This window comes from Spea bombifrons, chromosome 11 (assembly GCF_027358695.1).
Source record: "Spea bombifrons isolate aSpeBom1 chromosome 11, aSpeBom1.2.pri, whole genome shotgun sequence".
Lineage (NCBI taxonomy): Eukaryota > Metazoa > Chordata > Amphibia > Anura > Pelobatidae > Spea > Spea bombifrons.
Window position 1 is genome coordinate 4,185,126 of NC_071097.1, and position 22,024 is coordinate 4,207,149.

Sequence of the window (22,024 nt, forward strand, 5' to 3'; positions counted from 1 at the left end):
TGAATACTGAAACGCAGGTTCCAGGGTATTTTTTTTTTTGCTTTCTGTGAAAGCAGCGATAAAGTTTTTATTTTATTTTTTTCTTTTAAATCCACTTTGCCTTAGCGAAACTCGGAGGACTTATTTCTATTTTTTTTTTATATATACATTTTTGTGCCAGAATTCATCGTTTGCCATTTTTTTTGTCCCCCACCCCCGACCTGTGCCATGGAAGCCGCCGTGACGACAGCCTTTTATATATATCTCTGTCTCTGTGTATGTATGTAGCCACTAAAACGTGTCACGTAGTTACTGTCTCTCTCGTGCTTGACGTTATGAATTTAAAGGGACGCGACATCCGTTGTAAGTCTCGTTAATTGGGGGGGGCTCCGTGAAATTCCCCGTTTAAAGAGAAATGATCCCTTTTTTATTTTGCGTTTTCATCCTTTTTGTTTATTTTTTTGTAATACGAGGGGGGGCACGTGACGTATCTACAAAAAAAAAAAAAATACTAAAGTACTATAAGGTTTTGTGTGTCGGGGGTTAGGCGATTGCAGGAGAGCTGCAGTTTCATCTCACTGACTTCCCTTTTGTGTCATGAAGGGGGCCGACCGCTGCTCCGAGAACGGCTTGCCTGGCCCTGTATAAAGCATGCGTAAATCTGTGAGGCGTCTCCCTCATTGATTTATACATTGTGCAGGGCCGGCGAATTCAGGGAGCTGAAACCACCTCTCTCCTGCTTTAGCCCGCAGTATGGGAGGGCCTTTCATCACGGTACCGTACCGGCACGTGGCTACAGTGTTACGAGGTCATAGATCGTGCTCTCCGTTCGGGGGTTCTTATTGCGTCGGTTAAAGCTGCCGTCCCACCTAGTCTGCCGGCTTTAAGGCTCTCCTTAGTACAGAAATACAGTGGCACGAAAAGCCGCTGCCGAACAGTCTGTTGCCATAGAAACTGAAAGAAGCTTCAAAATCTCTGCCGATTCTACGTGATTAAAAAAAAAAAATAATAAAATGCCGGATCCGCTAAAGTTTTATTTGCGGCAGTGGAACGGCCCCTTTAACCCGCTCTCTTAAAGCGACGGCTCGCAATTTAAGCCCAGCCTTCCATGTAAACCCGCGGTGTTTTCCTCTGGATTGTGCCTAATTTTTTATTTTTTAAAGCCTCGGTCCCACTAAGGATCCCCTTTTCCCCCGCGTTACCCCTGTCGCCTCTCTCGGTATCCGTTCTTTCGTTTACACAAAGGGTTGGCATAAATCAGGAACTCTCATCGCGCACGGGCGCCAGCCTCTCGCCTTTTTAACCCCACGTGGGTTGTTTTTTTTTTTCGTTTTATTTTTTAATACCGTCCTTTGCCAAGCGTAATTAATCGTACGAGACGCCGGTCGCTGGCAGCCTCCCGTCATTAGCCCGAGTCTGCGTTGCGGTTAAACAAACACTAATGGATCACCAAAGAACAATGCCAGTGCTCTGCGGGTGTGCTAACGTCCGTTCATCCTAAAGTATGTGTGTGTGTATTATTCATATATACCTCCCTGTGCAATTACTACAGGAAAGGGTTAAGCGAGTATACTGCAGAACCCCCCCCTCATGCATTTGGGACGGGCAACATATAATCGACCGACCCGGGTCGTTGTCTGCGTCTCGGTTTGCGCCCCCGTGTTTATGCTTTGTGCCATAGTAGGGCGACGGGCCGCTTCAGTTGATCTCACGCCATTCTCTATACCTTTTTTTTTATTTATTTTTTTATAATTCTTTACCAAATTAGCTTTTTCTTCCATTCAGCCGGCGTTACAGCTGCTGTCCCACCAACTCTGCCGGATTGAACTAAATCGAGCAATAAAAACATAGTTCCTGGTCCCGCTGAGTGCCCCCCAAGCCCTTCCCAGAAATAAGTATTTTCATCCAATAAGAATCATATTTTGTTCGTTGTCATGCGTCACAAAAGCAGCCGCCGATAGGCTGTTGCCATAGAAAAGCTTCTTGACGTTTCTGTATCTTTTAAGCGATTAAACCTTAAGAGGAAAGAATAAAAACGTATTTGCTCACGCCACTTGTACAACACTGCGGAATGTGACGGCGCTATAGAAATCCATAAGTAATAATTACCGCATTGCTTCTAATAGCTGCTACTCGTTAACAGTAGCCGCTTTCCGGCCTCCATGCATTCTCTGGAATGAACACTAGGTGGCAGCAGCGGCTAAACCTAACCTCTCTGTTCCTATTTATTTATTGATCTGCATGGCGCCGCCATATTCTGCGGCGTTGTACATTGTATCACCCGTTGACGCTGAGCAATTTTCAGCGGTTAAGCTTCCGTTGGTGCAGCAAAAAGTACAAATTTGAAACATTTTGGGGGCAACGTAAGATATATATATATCCCATTTTACCCCTGACCTTTAAACCCCCCTTTTTTTTAATTTACATTAAATCCCACGCTTATGTCGGAGTGCGGACCCTTTGAACGTCGTCGTTTACTATTCATAACATTTTCTAAAAAAAAGTTGCCAGAATCTCAAAAACAAATAACTTTTCATGGATGCCAAAGTTGTGTTTTTTTTTGTTTTTTTTCCTTTACCTTTTAATTCTCTTTGAGAGCAGAAAATGCAGCTGCTGGGTGATTCAGTGTTAGGAGGAATAACGTCGCAAAAGCGCCTGCCGTGCTAAAAGAAAAAAGGGATTTATTGAATTCAAGAGAAATGATCTACCTTTGCTGTTTGTTATATATATATATATATATATATATATATAGATATAGAAAGTGTGTATATATATTATATATATATATATATATTATATATATGCATGACCGGACTGCCCTTCTAACACCCCGCTGTAACGACAGATGGGGTGCTATAGTGTATGTCCAGTGGCTTGAATTGCCCGCCGCACGCTACCTGCCCATAAGACCGTGGCATATCCGCCCTTCAGCCGCGTTCGTGTCATCAGGTGGCCGCTGGCCTTAAAGCTCCAGGGCCGGCCCTTACGTCTAGCGTCTGTCTGGCTGCGTCGGGAACCGCTTGCCAAATGCACCCGTGCCGTAGGCTGGTTCTGCGTCACGCTCGCTTTACCAAAACCTGTAACAGTGCTGCTTTAGTAAATAAGAGACGCTATTGCAGGTGAAATTGTTCTGCTGCTCGGCCAATCATTTTATGATGCAGCTCCCATGGTGCTCAAAAGGGTGTCTGAGAGTCATGGGAGTTGCAGTTTAATAGCCACTTATTTATTTCCCCCTTTTATCTAGAAAATAACGTCGATATTCCATTTATTCAGATACATTGTCTGCTATATATATAATATACCGGTATATTACATAATATGATATATAATATATATTATGTTATATATTATATATTATATAATGTATATTATATATTGTATAATGTATATTATATATTGTATAATGTATAATGTATATTATATATATTATATTAACCCTTCCAGTCCCAGGGACGCGATCTGCCCCCTTTCACATGGTTAAATAATACCGCGTTTACAGAGACCCTTTAAGAATTTCCGTCTTGAGTAATCTCAATGAGGATTACCGTAGACCGCATTCGCGCAAGCTTTCCTCCTAATGCCTCCGTTATCTGCGGGTCTTATTATTATATGGCAAATAATGTAAATATAAACCATTGTACATTTTTTTGTTATATATATATATATACACACACAAATATTTTAATTAAGGAATTAAAATTCCGTTCGACTTCGTGAACCGGTACGTTTTACACTTCCTCTGTGCTGTCCTTCTCCACGATGCGATAAGAAGACATTTTTATTATTTTTATTAAATCGGTCATTCTAATCAATGTTTTAACCTATGACAGTCCTTCATGTATGTACGTCTGACCTAAAACGTGTCGTTAATGTAGTCTACATGTAAATAATGAACAGAATGATTAAAATATGCAGTATGGTTATGCAATTGTGATATATATATATATATATATCTATATATATATATAATATGTAGAATACTTATAACACTATATTTTGTACAGCATCTGCTTTTCCGAGGTGCCTTATATTAAGTTTACCGTCATTTTTCTTTCTGTAAACAAAACGATGTCCAATGTATCATTTCTAAGTAAATAAGCTTATTTTAGTAAAACGGTCGTCCTTCATTTTTCTCTGAAAATGTTCCTTAGATTCCGGAACCGTCGCTATATTAGCCTCTACGATCTATGATGGGCGGCAGATCCACTGATCCACTTATGTTACATCTAAGCCTCCTTGTTCAGTGAATAATTGAAGCATCGTACATCACCCATGAGCATATCCCGTATTGGAATGTAGGAGAGGATGGTTTCTTAGATCTGTGCACAGCGAGGAAGAGATCAAGACTATATATATATACAGTATAATGACATCACTCATTTTATGAGGTCACCATTTTCACACCAAACAGCTGCTTTCTTGTTAAGATCTGTTTAGGATGCAGTTCCTTTTCCTTCCAGGTGAGGGCGCTGCTGGTTATTCTCTTTTCTGATAAGCTCTCTGCCCCCGTCCTGTTGTTTACTGATATCTAGTGATTTGTTTAATGGGAAATTATACCCCCCCCCCCCACACACACACACCATTAACCACTAAATTATAAGAATAAGTAAGACAACTCATGCTGGTTTCTGAGGTCATTTAAAGGGACGGTAATGCCTTAACGTGTTTAATTATTTCCTACCCATGAGTAAAGCACAATATGTCTCTTTCACCCAGGTATAGATGAAGAATAATACCGATTTAATCAGCTGCTGCCTCCTACTAATGCTAAAGATCCAGTATTTCATTATATTAGAGTGAGTGTTAGTGTGTGGTGTTTGTTGGTGTGTGGTGTTAGTGTGAGTGTTAGTGTATGGTGTTAGAGTGAGTGTTTACTAGTGTATGGTGTTAGTGTGTGGTGTTTGTTGGTGTGTGGTGTTAGAGTGAGTGTTAGTGTATGGTGTTAGAGTGAGTGAGTGGTGTAAGAGTGAGTGTTAGTGTATGGTGTTAGAGTGAGTGTTAGTGTGTGGTGTTTGTTGGTGTGTAGTGTTAGTGTATGGTGTTAGAGTGAGTGTTAGTGTGTGGTGTTAGAGTGAGTGTTAGTGTATGGTGTTAGAGTGAGTGTTTGTTAGTGTGTGGTGTTAGTGAGTGTTAGTGTGTGGTGTAAGAGTGAGTGTTAGTGTGTGATGGTGTGTGTGGTGTTAGAGTGAGTGTTTGTTAGTGTATGATGTTCGGTTGAGTGTGTGTGTGCAGCAGGGGGATTACTGTGTATGTTGGCATACAATGTTAGAGAGTAGATGTGTGTTAGAGTGTTGGAGTGTGTGTTGATATTCTAAAAAAAAAACCAAACATGCATGCGAGGGGTTTTCATATGAAAAAAAAAAGACTAAAGAAAAAAAAAAGGGGTAAAAAAAAAAAGCCTTATGTTTCCTTGAAAAAAAACAAACTTGGAAAAGGGGAATCGCAATTTAACAACAATATGGTAAGAATGGCAAAGAGGTGCTGGACACAGAGAGTAAGGGGGGGGGACACCTCTGGTCACTAAGGGGTTAATAAAACATTTTGATCCAACTTTATCCACTCCACATAAAAAAATAAAACCCGCACAGACTGCATTTCTAGAAGTGCTTCCAGAGCACCGCGTACAATATTTTAATATCTCCTCTTCAAAATTATATTATCCAGAAACATTTCATATTTGAAATTGAAAAGAAAAAAAAAATTCTGTGTACATTTATTTACAAATACATATTTTTTTTTTGTGGCTATCCAAATAAGAGAAATGTCAACAAAGATCCAAAAAAAAAACCAAAAATTACAAAATGCTCAAATACAAGCCGGATGACAAGGAAATCTCTTAATATCATATTCTGCGTAAATTAAAGAAATTAGTTATTTATATTAATTTTTATAAATGCCTTTTTTATTATTTTAACAATCTCTATGCTCCTGTCCTTATATATATATATATATATATATAGTGACTTGTTTACTGGGAAATTATTTTATAGTTTTACACAATAAGTAACAATAATCTTGCTAATTTCCTATGTGGGGGGGCGAGTACTAAGAGGGAGGGGCAAAAGCAAGTGTCTGTTCCTTTAAGATGTTAGAGCATGGCTGGACTGTGGATGACATGGCATCCCTGGCACTTTAAAGCTAGTGCTGCTTGACTGCCAGGCGGGCAGGTTTGTCCGCCGGCGGCCCACTGGACCTGTCTATGAGAATGATTTATATTACTTAGTGCTGAAGATCCATTGTTTGGGCTGCTTCTTCCCTAAACTAAATGGACAATGTCATTTGAGTTGAAGTGTACAGGCAGGCTGTTTGGGGGGCGGAAGTGACACAGGCAGGCTTTTTGGGGGACGAAAATGGTGCAGGCAGGCTGTTTGGAGGGCAGAAATGGCACAGGCAAGCTGTTTGGGGGGCAGAAATTTGCACAGGCAGGCTGTTTGGGGGCAGAAATTTGCACAGGCAGGCTGTTTGGGTCAGAAATTTGCACAGGCAGGCTGTTTGGGGCAGAAATTTGCACAGGCAGGCTGTTTGGGGCAGAAATTTGCACAGACAGGCTGTTTGGGCGCAGAAATGGCACAGGCAGGCTGTTTGGGTGGGCAGAAATGGCACAGGCAGGCTGTTTGGGTGGGCAGAAATGGCACAGGCAGGCTGTTTGGGTGGGCAGAAATGGCACAGGCAGGCTGTTTGGGTGGGCAGAAATGGCACAGGCAGGCTGTTTGGGTGGGCAGAATGGCACAGGCAGGCTGTTTGGGGCAGAAATTTGCACAGGCAGGCTGTTTGGGGCAGAAATTTGCACAGACAGGCTGTTTGGGTGCAGAAAAGGCACAGGCAGGCTGTTTGGGGCATAGATTTGCACAGACAGGCTGTGGTTTTGATTTTTGTCCAAAAGGATCATCTTATATTCAGGCCTTTTCTTTATTTTCTTTCAGTAGTAAAATCGGTTTCACAATTGTCTAAGTCTCCATCTGCTTGCATTCAAAATACAAGTAAAATAGGAATTTTAAGACACCGAAGCAGTGTAAAACTAGGGCGATGCTCGTCCCCTAATACCGGTATTTTTGGAGACCTAGTCTTTGGAGACCGAGTAGACAATAGCCTGGCGGAGAGAGCTATTAACCTCAGCTATAGCCGAATATTTAAAGGGTACAACTTTTTTTCCAAGAAAGGGGGTAATTCTGAAATGTCTGTTGGAAGATCTAATCTACGTTTTGAAGACCAGGTACCCAGCCAGGACAGTCCCAAAAGAATTCTTCTTAATTGAGCCGTGAAGAAGCTCGAACCATACTTTATCATCTTTTTGGAGTTCCACCAAAGCGAAGCTGTGCCTCACGCTCTCGTCCTGAGGGGTCGCACTGTTGTATAAGGCTAGTTTTTCCCGTCCTCCAAACACCAGATGCCCAAGCGCGTTTCCGGAACCAAAATCCACGGTGATGGCGAAAGCGTAGACCCCTCGGTAGGGCGCGGTGAAATGGTTGTCCTCCGCCGAGAAAACATTGCCGTAGTTCAAGAGAATGTTTTTGAATCTTAAAATTTTGACGCCTTCTGCTCCATCCGTGAAGCCGGCGGAGAATGCTACCGATGAGCCTGGAATTAGAAACGACATTTATGATTAATAAACTGCTATTTTAAAAAGGGGTTGGAAAAAAAATGATTGTTCTTCGTATTATAAAGCAAATAATGCAACGTAAAAAAAATTAAAAAATTAAAATGATTCTTAATAAGTCACATGACGTAGATTTTATTTCAGTGCTCCCGTGGATTGATCTGTGTGGGGGGGAAACCACCAGACCTGTCATGATGAGAGTAGGTGGACACAAAAGCAAGATCCACCACCAACCCAGTTCAAGTGAGGGCAAAATGACGGTACTTGCGGTGACGTCCTCTCCCTCAAGTGGAGGATCGGGGAGAGGATGTCACTGCAAGCGCCGCCATTTTGCCCTCACTTGAACTGGGTTGGTGGTGGATCTTGCTTTTGTGTCCACCTACTCTCATTATGACATAAATTTTTATATATATATATATATATATATATATATATACCTGTGCACCAGTGACCCCCAGTGTTAGGAAGCTGCATTGCATTCTACATTGGGCCCGATTCAAGTCTGTGGGCAGCATTGGAGTTTAAGGGGCTCATTTAAATCAACTGAGGATGCAATACAGCTTCCTAACACTGGGGGTCACTGGTGCACAGGAATGCATATCCACACTGCCACTCAGCCAGCAGCCACATTTTAACCTGCCGACATCGAGCGCATATCAGATTGCTTTTAGTGGGTTTTTTTGCACCAGATTTAGTATTTTTAGGGGTTGTGCATCTTTACATGTAATTCATAATAAATAATACTGGATCGCCCCTTAAAATTTTGGGTCCTGAATAGCTAAGTGAAAACCTGGAGGTGGTTTGTAATGGGCTATGTCCGTTGTTCAACAAAGGGGTTTTGGTAACTTTAAACCATCTCACCACGAGGGGGTAAAGGGGTCATCGATGCCCCTGAAAGGTTTTTATTTTACTTTTAACCTCATATCCCACCGGGAACGGCATGGGGAGTGAGGGGAAGGGATAGGACGTGGTATGTGATGCCCAAAGGATAACTTTTATTCATTTTAAGCCCCATGTCCCACTGTGCAGGGAATAGTACACTGTAAGAGCCTCTCTTTCATTTTTTATTAATTCTTTTTTTATTATTTTATTATATTTATTATTCAGGGAGATGGGGGACGCACAAGTCACATGACAACTAGGTCCTTCTCTGTCATCACTACGTATGTATGAGAGGCTTTGCTCAGTTTACAAGTGCAATATAATTGTGTTTTTCGTGCAATTCCAGATACAGCCACCAGGTGGGGCTCTAACATAACAAATTCTCCAGGATGCGTTTTCCCATTGACTGAATCCTTTCTGTGTTTTCTCTCTGCGCTTTTATGTATTATATATTGGTGAAGCTCGACTGGATTATATACATTCGCTACGTAGCGTCCACATATTCCGCAGCGATGTACAAAGATACACACAAGCTTCTTGGACCTCGGAGGTCTCTTTTTTTTTTTCACATTCAATTTCTGAGTTCTGGAAAGCTTATGGGATTACGCATCTATTTTTATGTTGGCTCAACAACAAGGTAATTGGAAAATCCATTCCGCAATAACCCAAAGAAAGCTAAAAGCTCAAGGCGCGCTGCCATAGAGCGGGGGAGGGGGGGACCCGCGGGAATTATCTGACCCAACGTAATAAATTTAAACATTTTGCTTAATTGGCTTTTACTACATCCTACGCTAAGCTCCAAGCTGCTGAAACAGCTCTCTATTCTATTAAGCTGATTAAATTCCATACGTGCCCATCAATAATGTAGGGACTTCTAATAGAATCTTTGTGGCTTTAATTTAACCCAACGGTCGTCGTAAATTAAACTGCCGGGAAAACGCCGGCAGCGTGAAAGAGGATCGGTGTAAAGCTGGTCTGTTATAACCCTTGGCAGATCCGTCATTTGATCTTTTCCCTCTAAAGTTTTAATCAGATAAGGACAACATTTAAGGCTTTTAAGGAGCTTTCCGTTTTTTTTTCCAACTCAACAACCAATCGGTGCCCGCCTTTGTGCCACATGACAATTAGGTGTTCCCGGCGAAAATAATGAATGAAGCAGAATTCAAGAAGACATAGAAACAGGATTTTTCTGTAAATAAATGAATAAAAATTTTGCAGCCTGCTCCATTTTTTTTTCTTCTACATAATTAACCCCTTAATGACAAAGCCCGTACATGTTTAGGGTTTAGGGACCGCCCATTGTCCTTAAGGGGTTAAGCATAATATTTCTATGAGAAACACTGCACATTTCGTCTAAGCCCCTCCACTTTTCCATGGACCAGACCCCTTGTGTTGAAGGCATGTACGGGGCACAGGGAGGGCCGGTGACGAGAAGGCGGCTCAGGCACTTTAAGGCCGGTGGTCACCACACGTGCTGCCAACGGCTTTAGATTATGTTTTTAGGCTCACATAGCAGGTGGCCACGCACTCCAGCACCGAATCTGCCTCTAGACTGGGTATGGATGCCAATGGCCAGCGGCCCAACAGGAGTGGAGCCAAGCATTCAAAGGCTTCACTCAAAATGGCGGTCTCTGCCATAGGTGAGGGTCACGTGGGAGGAGAAGGTCCACTCCAATGCCATCTAGACAGCAGGACCTTAAACTGGAGCTGCAGGTTAAACTGGTGGAGAAATATTGGTTCTGAAACTGGAGGCCACAGTGGGCAGAAAGATAAGGACTGTTGGGGTAAATATGGGGTGTAATAGAGGGATGGAGAGGAGAGAGAGGGGTAAAACATAAATTGGGGTGAGTTAGAGAGATTGAAATAGCAAGACGAAAGACATGGCAAGGAATAGAAAATGTAACACTTTGTTCACAATGGTGGAGGTCTCTCCTTAGTAGAGGGCCTGGTCCTCCCTATCAATGAAGGAACCTATGAAGTTCCACAAAACTATAATCATCTTTTTGTGAAGGTGAGAAGATGGCCTGGATAGAACTCAATTTTAGCTACTATGACAGATGTCTCGTACCTTGCTTCGGAGTCTGCTCTGCCGCTCCATCAGACTGCCAGCGGCGGTCGCTCTTCTTAGGTTTAGGTTCTTCTCCTTTTTGCTTCGTCTTCATTTTCTTATCAATGATGGCTTGGACCTTCACGAGATCGAGAGGCGTATCAGAGGAAATAAAGGGCTCGTAGTTGCCGAATATCTTTTGGAAAGATTGCACGTGTCCGTCAAAAAGTCCTCTCAAGGCAACAATCTCCGACTTCATGGATCCAACAGATACATTCAATGGTCTCAGGGCATTAAGTACGGTGTCGTTACAGAAGGTTCCATCCCTAAAGTAAGATTCCAGCTTTTTCATTTTGCCGCTTAAGTGCTTAATGTCATTTTTCAAGATGGCGACATCTCCGTTGGTGGTTTCATCATCCATTGAAGCTTCATGGCTTGGTTCCATGTGCACTAGACTTCTCTTCTTAAACGGGCCATCATTCGTCACCCCCTGCTGGACATTGAAAATCGTAGAAGATCCCAGCGGGTCTCGGCTCCGAGGCTGCGTTTCCAGGTAATGCACCCTGTCCACCAGGGAATCGGTTTTCTGCTGCTGCTTTTCGAGCCTGTTTTGGGTTTCATTCAGAATCTGGTACATCTGCAGTATTGTCATCTGCAGAGTCTCAGAGGTGTCTTCTGAAAACTCCTCTAAAAGTTCATCTCCGAGCAACGCTTCCAAGGCTCTGTCGTGTCTCGTGGCGTCCTGCAGGAGAGAGCTGAAAGAGCTGTCGAGGAGTTTGATGTGGTCGTGGATTTTGTCGTTGTCCTCCTTCAGAAGTTCTACATCAGTTGCGAAGGCCTTGGCTTTGGTTTGCAGCTGGGTCGTGACATTCATTAGGTTTCTTCCTTGTTCTTGCTGAGCCGTTAGTGACTGGCGATTGAGTTGAAGAGCCAGAGACAAGTCTTCGAAGGAATTTTGGAGAGACGTTTTAGAACTCCCTTCCTTTTGCCTCACCTCTTCTATCCCGTACAAAACGTCTTTATAGAGATTGGAGAAGTTCTTTTGGGCTTCTTCTAGAGACAGAATGTCCAAGGTCATCTTTTGACAGTCGCAGTTTCTGAACAGCTCGTCGGCGCTTTCCTGCAAACCAGCAATGGTATAATTCAACTCCATCATTTGCTTCAGAAGGAAATCCTTATTCTCCTCCATGATGAGACTCTTCTCCATGAATGAAACTTGAACCTCCTCCGCGTTCTTCCTGAAGTCGGTCCTCAGTTCCTTGAACCATTTCTCCAGAGTGGAAATGTTTTCGAACGCTGCGTCCGACTCGGTATATAAGTCTTTAAGCTGCCTTTCATGATCCGCAAGAGTCTCGTTGACGTGTTGGTTGGTTTCTGCTCTTCTCGGGCAGCAGGATTCCCGCAGCTCTGTCATGTTTTGGGTTATTTCCTGAAGATCATCCTGAAACTGTTCCTGCTCCCTCCGGAGCTCCGAGATGCTAAGGTTGAGCTGCATGAACTGAGTCTGTTGGAGTTTCTGGTTTCGTTTCAGTTTCACGTCTGTTTCCGCTTTAATCATCGTTAAGTTGTGGTGGATCCCGGCCTGCTGCGCATGCAGTTGGCTGCCCATGTCGTGTTTCATTTGTTCAAGCTTGACCATGTTTTCCTCTATCTTTGACTCAAACTTCGACCCCAGCTCCTGGAAGTCTCTTTTCGGCACCGTGTTCTCCAGGAATTTGTCCAACCTGATCCTGTTGGTTTCCACGTTCTCAGAGAGGTTCTTCACCATGAAGGAAAGGCTCTGAAGGCTCTTATTGAAACTGCTGAACATTGGGCTAAAATGCTCCTTAAGGAAATGTTCTACATGGGGAAGAAATACCTCGACTCCTGTAAATCAACAGATGGTATATTTAAAGAGAACGGCATTCCATGAATATAGAAGATAATACACGTTCACTTATTGCTAAGCCTTTGCTATGCCCCGTCTTACTGTGACCCAGAAGATCGCCCACCACAAATCGACGACCCGTAAATATTTACCGATCCCTGCTCATCTTACCCAATTTAGTCTCATTCGATGGAATTGTCACATTGTGCTCTAGTGCATTGTGCAAGTCCAGGAGGTTACCGGAGGCCTGGTGGATGTCGTTCTGAATGTTCTCCAGCAGTGTTTCTTGGCTTTGAATTTCTTGCATTATCTCAGAGACCTCTGAAAAATATGTAGGGGTGGCGTGGATCATGAGTTTGTTTAAAGCAGCCGTGCCTGGGGTCCACCCTTCAGGACCACCATAACTTAGTGCTCTTCAACTAGGAAGAGCCATATCATCGAGTCTCTGCTAAATCCAGGCCTTGTTTCTAATAAATCCGACAATTTATTAAGGTGGCACTAAGGGGTTAAGAGGGGAAATGTCTAATAGCTGGTATCAAAATCCAGTTCTAAAATATGGACCCCAGATATCCCAGCCTGAGCACATGGAACGTTGATCTTTAGCTTCTCCTTAAGGTAAGTTAATTTATTAATATTATTATTATTATTATTTTTAATATATATTGTTATAATTGTGGCACCTTGGTTTAGCGGATGTTGCTCTTCTGTCTCCGGCCGTGCTGAGAATTCTGCCGGGATCTGGATAGAATTAGGATCTGGAGAGATAACAATAGACGTTGCCAAGAAGAAAGAAATTTATATATTTTATATAGTTTATGTTAATATTATTTATACTTCAGGATCTATGCTAGATTCTCCTGCAATGGAGCGACAAAGACAAGACCATACCGGGCTATGGCTTTCATACCTGGGAGCTCGCAGGTCGTGCCAACGAATCCCGGGCAACATCTCCAATCCAAGCTGGTAACTGCTTTCCTCTTCATTTCATACACTGGTTTCTGAGCCAGACGATACCTAGAGAAGGGGAGAGAGGGAAGACGAAACCACGGATAATTTATTACATTGTATTCCGTTCAGGCGCAGACTGGCGGTCACAAGGCGGACCTGGCGCTTAAAGGCCAACAGCCTGATTTTATTAATATGACACCAAGTTTAATTTATTGTACAAAGGGGCAGACATAGAAGACAACACTAACTTCCCCTTTTAATGCTTTAGACCGTCAGGAGTTGGTTTGAAAGAGTTAGCCTACTTTGGGTCCAGACTAAAGCCAACGTTGGTGGACATCATTGGAAGTCATGTGGGGTGGATCTGGATTAGAATGCCCCGGTCCGCTAGGCAGGTCCTGATTACCCATTAAACACACTAGACTCTGTGCCTAGGGACTCCTGAGCTCCAGGTGTCCCCGACGCTTTGATGGATAATCTGGATCTACTGTGTCATTTCAGGGAGGAATGTGGTCATGTGCGCCTAGGGGACCTAAAGAGTCTTAATCTGACAATGAAGACCCCATCCCCATGAGCCAAATAGTAATTGATACATGTTTCACCGTAATTACTCAACCGTCTTTGTACACGTACATAATTTTTTGGCAATCTGGAGTCCCGTTTGGACAGGGCAGCTGAGACCTTATCACGTACTTCTCTGTCCTGCACAAGTCCACGTACGTCACCACCCGGGAACGCACAACGGAGCACCACTTCCTAGAAAACAAAGAACCAGATCTGTTAACATTGGTGTTATTGCGGTTTTACTGAGAGTTATACGTACTGTCGTCACGTCAACATTTGCGTCATGTGACACTTACGGTAAGTTGTCCAAATGAGGCAAAACCACAAAATGTTACTGTATTAAAGAATCGTTTCTGGGCAGGGTTTGGAGCCCAGCAAAGGCAAGAGGCGTACAGGGTGGCCGCATCCAATGTAGGTTGAGCCGGCTGCCTGTGCTGATCTCTGTAGGCTAACATGAAGAAGCTCGGTGGCACTTCTCCAATTGGTCACCTTTTCCCATAGGATAACATGGAGAAGCCAGATGCTCCTCCGATTGGTTACCCTCTCCAATAAGCAGGCATGTCTCCGATTGGTCACCCTAATAAACCAGGACGTCTTTAGCCAAGTCAATGCAAAGGAGCCATCTTGCTTAAGCTACCACTTCCCAGAAGACTGCTTCTGCCCGAGGGCTTCATAGGATCATTCCACCAGGACCTGAGAAGGACATCAGCGCAATGGCCCGGAATCCCTGGTTTCCACGACAACTAAATATATTTCCATCCCATAAGTCTCGCCGCTTGATACAGCAACGGAATATTATGTTATCTTATCAATATATTGGAGACTTTCCTGAACGATTTACCGATTTTGAAGGCAAGAACTTGGGCTGGCTCGTTTCGGAAGTGAATTAAATCAGCTGCCGTGTTTCTCCAAACGCCCACACACATGAACTGGAATTCTAGTGGCCTGAACTGGGAACAATATTCGGAAGTGGGGACTTTTTTGAAGGGCCATTGTATGTTTATGGTCACATTAACTTTTGGCAAAGTTCCCAGAAGATATTCCGCGCGCTCGGTGACACAAACTCAGGGAGATTAATTCATCTCAGGGCGTGTGCCGCTTCCCACGAACGACACAGTGGAAGGTTCTGTAAAAAGCCAGGTTCATTTATGGTATAAGAAGCCACTTATTGGGCAAAAGCACCGTTCTTTTCTGCTCAATACGGCGCTAGAAAAGGCATTTCTGGGAAATTTCCAGGATGGACCCAGAGTCTCCGGCCAAAGCCCTGGTTCCTTGGGTCTCCGAGTCAGTTTCTTTTATCTTCTGTCTGGAGAGCGATGTTCAGCCATGTCCAATTCTTCACCAATTTCCATCCAACTCACTAAAGACTGTCTCGGGGGCCCCAAAAGAGTGAGAGCTCCTAGTAGCCTACCCTTTAAAGGTCTGATTAAAGGTCAGCATCAAAGACATGTAGCCGTTTCCTTAAAAGTGAGTCAGCACCAGATATGTTGTAAACAGAAATTAGAACGTGCCACTTCTCCATGAGTACAAAAGGGACAGAGGTCACCTTCTCAAGGGGGTCATAATGAGTAGCATTAGTTCAGAAGTTCTAGTTCTCATCAGAAGCCCAAAAGGGCACCGTTTGCATATTTTTAACTTTGTAATTAAAACTTTTAGCAATTTAAAGGGACACTCCAGCCATCATACGCACCTTAGGTGGCCTTTTCTCCGACCATCTACCATGTAGGACATATGTTTGGCCCAACATATCTCCTGGCACGTGGTATAAATATGTGGCACTGACATCCATCTGCCCACTCAGCATTTGCCTGGTGTGCCAGATGGCCAGCCCGGGGCCTGAGTTAGTCATGGCCTGAAAACAGGACAACTGCGATGAGGTCACATGGTAGCATCTCTTAAAGGTACCTTAAACGTAAGCATTCTTCATTGAGGTTCTGTCTGGGCTGCCTAGTTGACAGGGGGCTTAGACAATGCCTAGGGTGGTTGGGGGAGCAGCCAATCTCTGGCCATCTCCGCCTCCCTTCCACACCATCCCTGATCTCCCCAACTGGCCCATTCACACTATTGAGGGCTGTGCTGAGGCGGCACAGTCCTCCATAGCCTCCTCCTGGGGCGACGCTCTCTTAAAAAAAAGCGGGTCCCTGCCCAGGGATAGGGTTAGAGCAGCACCGAAGGTAAATACATTACTGAACACGCACACACACTTCTTTTGGAACGTCCTATAAGAGATGAACTCTTTGTGGCCAAGGATGGAACTGCGATGAGCGTATTCTAATCACTTTCACGAACATATCTCCTGCCACTTGGTATACCCACAGCCAATCAGCTCAAGCTCTGGCTTCAAGCAGCCAATCCAGGGCCAGATTGGAGATTACTAGGTGGCTAGCCCTGCCATAACAACAACAACAACAACAACAACAATAATAATAATAATGGCGCAGAGAAGTATTTTGTACCTCATTTAAAGCTGCTGTTCCACTTAGACTAAACAATGAGTGCCCTCTCTAGTGCGTTAAGTATATAAACCATAGTAGGTCCGCCATCTTATTCTTTCTTCTGAAGGTTTTAATCACATAAAAGAAGCTTCTGTCCGTCTGTACGGCAATAGCTCATGAGGGCCTCTTTTGTGCCCCATGCCAATTAAGAGTTCCTGGCAAAAAATAAATGATGAATGAACCAATTATTCCCCAGAATTCTTTCTTCTTACAATTCAAAAAAATATATATGCCCATCTCTACCACCCTACCCTCGTAGATGCTTATCTTCTCTACCCTGGTGAAGAAGACCCTACGAGGGTCAAAACGTTGGCCAATGTTTGTATAGCCGTTCATTTTCTTGTAGTGTGCTGGACCTTTTAGAAGAAAGATGGTCTCCTCTCTCCAGAGGGTTCTGTTTCAGTCGTGACGCGAAGGAGAAAGCGCTTAACGAAGCCTCGGAGCTGCTTCCTGAGCCATTTCCATGCTTTGCATTGTTCCCGCTTCCCCTCGTCACTTTTTCTGACGGGGGAGGAAGTTAGATCGCATGGTTTGATCGTCTTCCAGGCCGGTTACTGCGTCTTCTGTACTCATAAAAATGCCCCCAAATTACAAAAAAAACTCCGGCTCTCTCACACACTCTCACACCCTTAATGTCTCCCTACCTTCCCTGCCGTCCGCTTCGATGTCCCTGTCTCCTTTCTTCTGCTTCTTCCTTTTACCTCTTCTTTTTCTTCTTTCTTCATCCATTTCTCCCCTGGGAGCCCTTCCTCAAAAGGGCGGCGCTGCAACATGCACCACGTAGACAGCCTCTCACCCGATCCTCCTATCAGGGGAGAGGGTGTGCGTGGAGGCTCCGCCCTTTTGAGGAAGCGTTCCGGGAGGCCCGGGCGAAGAAAGAAGAACAAGCAGAGGCAAGAGAACCTGAGCTGCTGGAAAGGACACGGAAGCAGACAACGGAGAAGCTAGGGAGACAGAGAGGAGATTTCCAGGAGTCGTAGGACCTCTGGGTGTCAGTCTGGCACCCCCTGATGAGTGGCGCCCCCCCAAAAGTACGCCACTGGTTATAGAAATGTTATCCCTGTAACTCTTTGCCATTAATGTTGATACAAAATGTCTTCATTCGGACTGAAACCCACTTGTGTTAAAACTTTTACACAATACTATATGTTTTTATTTCTACATAAAGGAGTAGAACAGCCTCCCAGCAGAAGTGGTAGAGGTTAATACAGTGAGGGATTATACAGATGCAAGCAAACGCAGATCGCAGACCTCCCCACTGCGGGTTTGTTCGCCTATCACTGTCCAGATTGCACACAAACTTTTAATAATAATAAAAATAAAAATAATAATAATAATATAATAAATAATAATAATAATATAATAAATAATAATAAATAAATAAAAAATAGGCATGTCGTAAAGATGAAGTTTATGACTCTTAAGTTGAACGTAGCTGGGAACACTTGTCATGTGACACAAAGGCAGGCAGTGATAGGTTGTTGCCAAAGAAGCTAAAAAAAAAATAACCCTTTCTGTGCTGATTTTATCTGATTAAACCCTCAGAGGGAAGAATGACATGACAGATCTACTAAGGTTGATTTGCTCTATGTTTTGTCTAAATGGAGTGCGGGTCGAGTCGGGATCCTTGCGGACTCAGAAGTTGAATTGCTTCAGCTCCTTAACCGTTCTGGCTGCCTTTCGCCACTACCAATACAGATCCCAACAGAAGAGGGTGGTGGATACGGGGAACCGCCTCCCAGCAGAAGTGGTAGGGGTTAATACAGTGAGCGTATTTTAGGCATGGATGGGGTAGGCACGTGGCTCGAGACTTTTAATATTACTGCGGGATTTGTATCTCCGTCCTTCCTTCTCAGTTAAAGAATAAACAGGAAACCGGGATCATTTTTCCCATCCACAAATATCATATCAAATGAATAATTCTTACACAAACACACTACCGCACTAAGAGTTTGGGGTCACTTAGAAATATTTTAGGTTTTTTTTTTTTATAAAAAGCATTTTTTGCATTAAAATAACAGGAAATGGATCAGACATCCAGCACAGACGGGGTTAATGCTGTAAATAACTAATGTAACCAAAAACAGCTGATTTTTAATGGAATCTCTTCATAGGCGTACAGAGACCCTTTATCACTCCCATCACTCCTGTGTTCCAATGGCCCTTTATCACTCCCATCACTCCTGTGTTCCAATGGCCCTTTATCACTCCCATCACTCCTGTGTCCCAATGGCCCTTTATCCCTCTCATCACTCCTGTGTCCCAATGGCCCTTTATCACTCCCATCACTCCTGTGTTCCAATTGCCCTTTATCACTCCCATCACTCCTGTGTTCCAATGGCCCTTTATCACTCCCATCACTCCTGTGTTCCAATGGCCCTTTATCACTCCCATCACTCCTGTGTTCCAATGGCCCTTTATCACTCCCATCACTCCCGTGTTCCAATGGCCCTTTATCACTCCCATCACTCCCGTGTTCCAATGGCCCTTTATCACTCCCATCACTCCCGTGTTCCAATGGCCCTTTATCACTCCCATCACTCCCGTGTTCCAATGGCCCTTTATCACTCCCATCACTCCTGTGTTCCAATGGCCCTTTATCACTCCATTCACTCCCGTGTTCCAATGGCCCTTTATCACTCCCATCACTCCTGTGTCCCAACGGCCCTTTATCACTCCCATCACTCCTGTGTTCCAAAGGCCCTTTATCACTCCCATCACCCCTGTGTCCCAATGGCCCTTTATCACTCCCATCACCCCTGTGTTCCAATGGCCCTTTATCACTCCCATCACTCCTGTGTTCCAATGGCCCTTTATCACTCCCATCACTCCCGTGTTCCAATGGCCCTTTATCACTCCCATCACTCCCGTGTTCCAATGGCCCTTTATCACTCCCATCACTCCTGTGTTCCAATGGCCCTTTATCCCTCCCATCACTCCTGGGTTCCAATGGCCCTTTATCACTCCCATCACTCCTGTGTCCCAACGGCCCTTTATCACTCCCATCACTCCCGTGTTCCAATGGCCCTTTATCACTCCCATCACCCCTGTGTCCCAATGGCCCTTTATCACTCCCATCACCCCTGTGTTCCAATGGCCCTTTATCACTCCCATCACTCCTGTGTTCCAATGGCCCTTTATCACTCCCATCACTCCCGTGTTCCAATGGCCCTATATCGCTCCCATCACTCCCGTGTTCCAATGGCCCTTTATCACTCCCATCACTCATGGGTTCCAATGGCCCTTTATCCCTCCCATCACTCCTGGGTTCCAATGGCCCTTTATCACTCCCATCACTCCTGTGTCCCAATGGCCCTTTATCACTCCCATCACTCCTGTGTCCCAATGGCACGTTGTGTTCGCTGATCCAAGTTTATGGTTAAAAGGCTAATTGATCGTTAGAAACCCTTTTGCGATTATGTTGGGGCCGACACGGCGGTTGGTCGTTTTCTGCTGTTATAATAATGTCTGTGGTGTCAGCAAAATATTAAAAGTTATGTGTAAGGAAGTGGAATGTAAGGAAGGGGTGGTAGATAAATGGAATGGCCTCCCAGTAGAAGTGGTAGGGGTTAATGGAGTGAGGGAATTTAAACAGTTTTCCACGTGTGACGCCTTTTACTCCTAACATCCATTCATTCCCCAGCAATTTCTGCCTAGCCTCAGCGATCAATGACAACACTGCCGGGAGTCTGTCCGTCGAAGGGCAATTAAGGCAGCTCAAAGTACATCCCTCACATTGGTACTAAAACAATAATAATAATAAATATAAGAAAAGATCATATATATATAAAGTTTACTGAGATGGTGGTGGTTAGGTGGAGCAGCCTCCCAGCAGAGGTGGTAGATTTTTTTTTCCCGGACCCAAACGCTAGAACAAACGCCTCACTTTGGAGTCATCTAAACTAAGTGTTATTCCGATTAAAAAATCAAATGTTGCTAATTTTGTTTAATTTGCCTCGTTCATCACCCCCCCCGAACATTAATCATGTGACGCAAAAGCAGGCACATTCAGCAGTAGGTTGTTGCCATAGAAACAGAAATAAAACTTCTTGAACCTTTCTGTGTTGTTGTTTTTTTTTGGGTGATCGGGCTGCTGGTGAATCATTTCTGGACAGCGGGACATGTTGTGCTGCCTTAGCATCATGGGAGTTTACTTCCACAACAGCCACAGAGCTACTCATTCATTACTCCAACTTACCTGCAGTAAAGAAATGTAGCTGCTGGATAGTAAGAGCAATGAAAGGCTCTCATCAATAAATGGAACAGCCTCCCAGCTGAGGTGGTAGAGGGTAATACAGTGAGGGTATTAAACATGCATTGGATAGACATACGGCTCCTGAATCTAAGACGAGACCAACGACTGATTAAGGTCGTTTACAGCAGGAACAAGGGGCAGACTGGACGGGGGCCGAATGGGGCCGATCTATCATCATACTTCGGCTACACAGGTGCTTAGTGCTCTCGTCAATGACAAAGAAATCGTGGATCCTTTCCTATTCTATACAATGCTTCAGATCCAGAGAGTCCCAGCTCTGTATCAACAACTGCATTAATTCCAAAATATTATTATTACGTCAGTTAAATATCTTAAGGCTTTTTTTCCCACCCACTTCCGCGTCAACATGCTGCCAAATATCCCAGAAATCATTCTTTAGTCTTTTATATTTATTTTTTTTAACTTTCGCCGGGAACTCTTAATTGTCATGTGACACAATGGCAGGCACTGATTGGTTGTCGGTCTAAAAAAATAAAATACTATGGCTTATGAGGGCTATTGGAATAATAGACACAGAGATTATTTGGCTTACCCCCTCCTCGGAACTGGTTGCTCTGGTTCAGGTGTAATCCCATCCTTGACATTTGGTGGAACAGTCTTTAATGTGCGAGAGAGACCTCCAGCCAAAGTCCTCTTCTGGTCGAGGAGGTCTCTCTCGTGCCCGGGGAGCCCGCGGTTGTACACGGATGATCCGTGGACCTCAAGTCTTGACCCTACAGATGAAAATCCATCATAACCGTGACGGGTCACGGAAGCGGAGACCAAATTCATCAACCCAACGGAGAGAACGATAACGGACAGCCTCCTCGCCATGGTTTCGTTCTCCTCTAAACCAAGAGACCCACTTGAACTTCCTAGAGCTGGGACGTGACAACAGAAAAAGAAAAAAAAAAGCCCCCTTTGAAATGCCTTCAAGTTAAAAACTAGGGGTGGGGGGAGGCTTTTTTTTTTTTTTTTTTTTTTTAACAAAGAACGGAAAAAACTCACAATCCTTCCCAGCTAGTATGGAAATGTGAAAGGTCAGCAGACAATGTGGGAGCTTGTTCCTGTGTGGTGAGCACAACATTTAGCGAGGAATATATATATAAAAAAAAAAAGAAAAAGAAAAAAAAAAAGAAAAAATGAAAAAATAAAAAAGAAATAAAGGAAAAAAGAAAAAAGAAATAAAGGAAAAAAGAAAAAGCAAAAAAGGAAAAAAGAAAAGAAAAAAGAAAAGAAAAAAAAGAAAAAAGGAAAAAGAAAAAAAAGAAAAAAGAAAAAAAGAAAAAAATGAAAAAAGAAAAAGGAATAAAGAAAAAAAGAAAAAAAAGAAAAAAGGAAAAAAAAAAAGAAAAAATGAGAAAAGAAAAATATATTTTTTTCAAGGAAGCTC

General features: G+C 43.7%; 1 protein-coding gene across 1 annotated transcript; it reads right to left on the bottom strand.

Moving 5' to 3' along the window:
- Positions 1 to 7,123: 7,123 nt before the first annotated feature.
- On the bottom strand, positions 7,124 to 21,501 carry MMRN2 (multimerin 2). Its single transcript, XM_053451147.1, is given in 7 exon segments — positions 7,124 to 7,557; positions 10,527 to 12,368; positions 12,511 to 12,693; positions 13,053 to 13,127; positions 13,280 to 13,386; positions 13,951 to 14,073; positions 21,185 to 21,501. Coding segments are annotated over 7 exon segments (2,994 nt in total). The 5' UTR covers positions 21,466 to 21,501; the 3' UTR covers positions 7,124 to 7,174.
- Positions 21,502 to 22,024: the final 523 nt, after the last annotated feature.